Genomic DNA, 6000 nt, shown 5'->3' on the forward strand with positions numbered 1-6000 from the left:
AAAAACAGAACGCTTAAAGGAAGCCTGGATGAGCCTCATCTGCTGCCTCCATGAGACAGCCACTGCACTGCAACCAATGCAACGAGTGAAGGCTTTCAGATGGATTTTCACACATAACTCATCTGGATTCAATATAAACTCCCCCAAAACACACACACACACACACACACACACACACACACACACACACACAAATACTCTTTCCAGTTGTCTCCGGCAGCCATTTGAGGAACAGTTGCACAGAGGTGATGGAACCACGCCAGCGTTACGTGCAAACAAAGCACTTTGGATTCTCGTCGTCACCGTGCTATGACCACACCTACAGCCTGCATGGCGACGGGACGCCTTCCCTTTATAGAGCCTGGTCTCCTACATCACATCACCCCCCTCCTCACACATAATTACCTTTTTGGCAGCGCATTGGAATCCCGTCTGCTTGTCCTCTACTTTGTACACTTCTCCAAAGGAGCCGATGCCCAGAGAGCCGTGGCACTTGGTCCAGTGAACCTCTTCTCGGTACTCGTAATCCACCGGCTTCAGTTTCTAGGGGAGGAGAACCACAAAACAAGATGAAGCAAGCAGAGAAACTTTAGCTGCTGTCGGTGGAGCTGAACAGCTCCCAACAAACAGTACAACATCACTGCTCTAAAAATCCACCAACTCAGTTTCTTCTGTCGCTGCCTTGAGGTGAAACAAAATAGGCCCAATGCTCAGAAATGCTTCCCCCAGACAAGCAAACGTATGGACAAATGAGAGTCTCCAAGCTAAGCCGGGGCTTTATATCCTCCAAAGAACAATGTCACATCTCTGCCTGAAAGTGTTCAACCGTATCGATATCCCCTTGGAAAAGGCAGCCTTGTGACAGAAGGATACGGCTTCTCTCTTTGGAAGCCCAAGAGAAGCTCTGCCTACCACGACAGGACTGTGTAGGATGGGAAGATCACCTCAGTGAGCAGCACGCCTTCATTCTCATCTGCCTTTTGAAGCTGTTCCTTCAGGTCCAGACCGCCTCCCCTCCACGTCTTGGCAAGGCTGGCCAAGTTCTGCGGCTCCCCGAGGCTCACGCTGCCCTTCAAGGCGTCCACCAAGTATTCTTCCACAGAAACCTTGTCCAAGCTGCTCTTCATGGACTGGCTGACGCACTTGGGGAAGCTGAATCCCAAGTTCAGGCCAGACAAGCGATGCTCACTGTCTGGGTAATTGAGATCGTGATGGAAATATGTCTCCAGAGCATTAAGCTTCATGGGATGGATAGGACTGTCCAGATGTGGGAATGGAGGGGGCAGGATGTTGTATGGAAAAGGACGGACAGTTTCAGGCTGAGGGACGTTGTCCCTCTGGTAGTGCAGCTTCCAGACATGATTAAGGCACTGGACAGGGCTTATCAGCTTGTGCAGGTCAGTTTTGTGCTGGCTGCCCACTGAATTGAGTTTGCCTGCGGACAGAACTTTCTCGGGTTTCTGAAACGGGGGTGGATCGTAAAGCCAGTTCTTGTTCAGTTCTGATAACCAAAAGCTGTTTCTGTAGAGAGCACTGTGGTGTGTTTCATCCTCCTAGGAAACATAAGAGAACAGTGGGAGCCTCAGGACAGTGCCCAGACACAACCAGGAGGGCTCAGTGCTTTGTAGGGGTCCTGGCAACACAACACGAGCACCCACAAGGTCTCACCTGTACGGGAATGGGAGTGCAGCTCTCCTGTTCTGGAGTTCTGGGGCCCCGTCTGCCAGCAGCCACTGTTTGTATTTTCAGCTTGGATCGTTTCTTGTGACGCTTCTTCCTCGCCTTACCACGATGCCTCCCCCTCCAGCAGGTGGGAGCCATCCTCCCCTCCGTCGCGTGGGCCACATTGTTTGGGATCTGATCGAGGCTGTCTGAGCGGCTGTTGGAAACCAAGACGTGTGAGAGCTCTTAGATGGGATGGGGAAAGCACAACCTCAGCTTACAGCTACAAACGGGGACAAGAAGACTGAGCCTTGAGCTGCTTCTATTCACAGCCCTTTTGCTGATGCTGTTATTAAGCAGAGGTTCTCTTCCCCTTTTGTTTATCCACCCCTGAAAAGCAGCAGGTCTGCTCAGTGATTTCAGACAAAGCTGAGCTCCCAGATGGAGCAGCAGAGCAGGCAGCACTGACAGGGAGACAGCACAGAGAGCACAGATCTATCGACCTGGATGGGGCAACACACAGCAGTGCAGCATTTGTATTCTGGGATCTCTCACCTGTAACGTTTGCTGTGGGCAATGAAGGATCTCTCTGACAACGTGGGGCTGAACTCCTGGCTGTTCTCACCTATGTGAAAGAAAACAAGATCACTGCACATCTTCAGCACGATGGTAAGAAGGAGGAGGGGAACCCCCCCCTCCCAATGTACTAACCCACATGGAGACCCAGCAGAGCCACAGCACTGCACCGCCACCTCCTGATCCCCTGCTGTCCCCCACCTGACCCCCTCTCAGCATTTCTACCATTATTAGTATTGTAGAACGCTCCTCAGCAGCAGCCAAGAGCACAGGCAGGACTCTGTGATGCATTTCCTGCCATCACAGCGCAGCAGCCATGCACTGCTCTGTTACTCCGTGCCATTCAATAATGCTGCCACATTATTAAGAGGTTTCATGCGCTGCCTAAATAGAGCCCAGGATGTGTCAGCAGCTCCACCCCACGTGGGATTACAAATAGATCCCAGCTGGGCTCCCCAGGAGAGTGAAACCGCACACCGCCTCGCGCGGCCCTTCTCAATGAACAGCAGCGCTCCCTGCTACTCACACTCTGCCTGGGCAATAATGGAGATGGACGCGCAGCCTCCTTCTGTTTCTTCTTTTGCTGTTCCTTTGGTGATGACGTCGTTGAGGATTTTCCACTGGCTGTGGAAGATGGCTTTCTTGGAATCCTCCACTTTGCAAACGCTGCTTTGCTTCTCGCTGGCGGCCTCGTGCAGCCCTTTGGTGGCACTGAGCTCCTGCTGCTGCTTGGTGGGCGGAGCGGGAGCTCCATGGCACACAATCCCCATCACTGCCATTTCACAGCTTCACAGCCCCTAATGAGGAATGGGAAAATAAAAGCACAACACTCATTATAACACCTCCCAGGCAAAGCAGCTCCACACTCGGGAGAAAAAGAAGCCTGCCCACGGCGTCCATTAACACTGATCCAATGCAAAGCAAGGCTCGACGCAGCGCTGAGCATGGAAGCCAAGACAAACCCACCCCCACCAGCTCCCACGCGGGGCTGTACCCCATCATCACAGCCACCCCTGCCCCTTCTCTACAGAAATCAAGGCAGATCTCAGGGCTGTAAAACAATCCCTCGGAGCAGCAGAAGCCGGCAGCAGATGACTAACAGTGAGCCTGCAGCGCACACCAACAGGCTCAGAGCTATTTTTACACTCACTGCTGCCCCGTCTGCATTAACTCTGTCCCTCCTTGCCCTCTCCTCACCTTCAGGGGCTGCAGAGCAAAGCCCTGCCCACCCCTGAGAGCGCGCAGCTCTGCAAGGTGCTCCTCGGTTAAAAGGTAATAGAGGGAGGGGAGATGTGGAACCGCAACCGCCTGATAAGGAAAGGAGCAGCACGGGAACATCGATGGGAGTGAAATCTGAAGGGGGAACCTCACTGGGCAGCACACAAAGCTCATGTGGGTCGATGGGGCACTGTGGGCTCCGGAGCTGCCAGCTCCAAGCACTGCCATCCAACCTGCAGGCTTTACAGGACCCCAAAACCAATGTGCAGCTCAGAGCACCTGGGAGCTGTGATGAAAAGGAACCGATGCAGAACTTCTACATAATGGCTGCAGCAGATGAGCAGCTCAGGATGGACCACGCAGCACTGAGCCCCATGATGCTCCAATGTAAGTGCTGTGAGCTGTGAGCTGTGCCCCCCATCCTGCCCTCCTGCACTGAGCGCACCTGGCGCTGCGGGTCCCAGCTCTGCTGCTTTCAGAACCTCCTCTGGCTCATCCACATCACTGAGACTCAACTCTTGATTTCAGTACCCCTGGCTTCCTTCCTTCCTCCTGCAGATGTGTGCACGGGCTCGTGCTTTGCCAGAGGAAAAGGAGAGGTCAGGTAACGAGGCACTAAGTGAAGGCGAGCGCTGCAGCACCGATCCACGCAGGGCCCTGGATGGCAGCGGGAAGGGTTGTTGAGGAAGGCTGCAGCTCTCAGCCCGTTAACCAACGTCAGTTCTCACTGCTGTAAAATAGAAAGTGCAGTTGTACAGAACGAAAGCCGACATGGTATCAGTTGTGCTGCGGCAGCACCGGCACAGAGCTGACGGCTTCCGCTGGGAGCTGCATGGGGCTGCGGGGCACAGAGCAGTGCTGCGGGGCTTCCTGCTCCTTCCACCTTCCCCCCAGCAGCTCCCCGCTGCCCCTTCCCACCCCAGCAGTGTCCTGCATTGCACACAGCTCTGCTCTCCCAATCTGAGTGTGCTGCAGCTGCTTCATGTTGACATTTCACGTCGTCTCCATGAGGTTTCCCACTTCCTTATTGAGAAGAGCGCGATGAGCAGCGCTGACTTGGGGACTCCACCAACACAACACAATGCCCTCAGCTCCAGCAGGACAAGGCTGGGCTGCCACGTTGGGGCTCCAGCCCAAACTCAGGCGGTTCCGTTCCCAGCAGCGTCAGCTCACAGCATGTTACTGCAGCGCAGAGCAGCTCCGTGCTGACGGGAGGGAGAAGTTTCGCTTTGTCTCAGTAGGGATTGAGAAAAGAAAGCTGCAGCGCTCAGCACACGCCCCTTGTCCTTAACTCACACACTGCGCACGCAAAGAGAGGAGAAAAGACTTCCTGGAGGTACGAGGAGCTCCGGGCTGGGAAGGAGCACAGGCTGCAGGGCAGCAGCCAGAGCAGGAGGTGCAATGCTGGGCTGCTCCTCACACTGTGCTGCCTCCTCTGTACGGTGCTGCCTCCTCTGCATGGTGCTCCCATGGCCTGATGGCTCCCATTGCCCTCCAGCTGTGCAGGACTCCCGGTGCTGTCAGTGAGGTTTGTTACAGACACCTCCTGTTCCACTGGTTTGATGGCAAGCACTGCAAGCTCCTATTTCTGCTTACCCTGGGATGGAGAGCACCAGTATCCACCCGGCCCTCCTGCAGCCGGGACACAAGAGCTGCAGGGAAACATCCGTGAGCAGAACTCCATGTACCAACCATCTGTCGCTGTTTCCCTCAGCACGAGTCCCTTCATGAGCAGAGATGTGAATGGCAGCGTGTCCCCATGTGTTTGATGCACTCAGCTTTCCCAGCTCAGAGCCCACCGCCAGCACTCTGCCCTGCAGCCCATGGGACACAGCTGCACCCGGCTGGGTCACCCCCAGCACCGAGTGGATCCGAACCAGCTCCGTGCTGTCAGCAGGGCCCAGCGCTCACTGTGACACCGCAGCACAGCCCGAGCCTTCCAACTCACACCTACAGACACCAAACAACCCCAAAGTTCTGCCCAGCTCAGCACACATGGAAGCTCCTCAGCGTTATAAGGGCCGGGTACCGGCCGGGCCGCCCTTCACACGCGCTGAGCCCGGAGCGGCCCAAGGGAAGCGGCGATCCCAGCTCGGCCCCGCCACAACGCGCCGCGTTTCACAGCTCGAAGCGGGTGAGTCACCAACGAGGAATTCAAAGGCAGCGCCACGACCGGGCAGCGGCACGGCCTGAACGGCGGCACGGCCTGAACAGCGGCACCGGCCCGAACGGCGGCACGGCCCGAACAGCGGCACGGCAACGGCACGGCACGGCACGGCCCGGCCCGGCCCGCCCCGGCCCGGCTTGAGGTAAGGCGCTCCTCGTCCCCGCCCCGCCCCAGGCCCACCCCGCATACCCCAGCCCCCTGCCCCGCTGACCCTGTTCCCGCAGCCCTCCCTCCCTCCCTCCCTCCCTCCGGTACCGGCCGATCTCGTCGCTCCTCCGCGCTCCGGTCTTCGGTGCCGCCCGCCCCGCACACACCCCGTCCGTCCCGCCGTCCGTCCCGCCGCTCCCTCACACTGACAGGCGCGGGCGCCGCCGGTC

General features: G+C 56.9%; 1 protein-coding gene across 2 annotated transcripts in view; it reads right to left on the reverse strand.

Moving 5' to 3' along the window:
• Positions 1–6000, reverse strand: part of MAP3K14 (mitogen-activated protein kinase kinase kinase 14) — a 14372-nt gene extending 8372 nt beyond the window's left edge. Inside the window, exons 1-6 of one of the 2 annotated variants that reach the window (XM_015885466.2) lie at positions 5879–6000; positions 2765–3035; positions 2218–2287; positions 1669–1879; positions 945–1553; positions 406–543 (exon numbers count right to left, since the gene is read on the reverse strand). In XM_015885466.2, the coding sequence (XP_015740952.1) occupies positions 406–543; positions 945–1553; positions 1669–1879; positions 2218–2287; positions 2765–3017 (1281 nt within the window). In that variant the 5' untranslated portion in view covers positions 3018–3035; positions 5879–6000. Of the gene's footprint in view, positions 1–405; positions 544–944; positions 1554–1668; positions 1880–2217; positions 2288–2764; positions 3036–3901; positions 5631–5878 lie in introns of those variants that run through there. The other variant, XM_015885467.2, reaches the window with a different exon arrangement.

Source organism: Coturnix japonica, chromosome 27 (assembly GCF_001577835.2).
Source record: "Coturnix japonica isolate 7356 chromosome 27, Coturnix japonica 2.1, whole genome shotgun sequence".
Classification (NCBI taxonomy): Eukaryota; Metazoa; Chordata; class Aves; order Galliformes; family Phasianidae; genus Coturnix; species Coturnix japonica.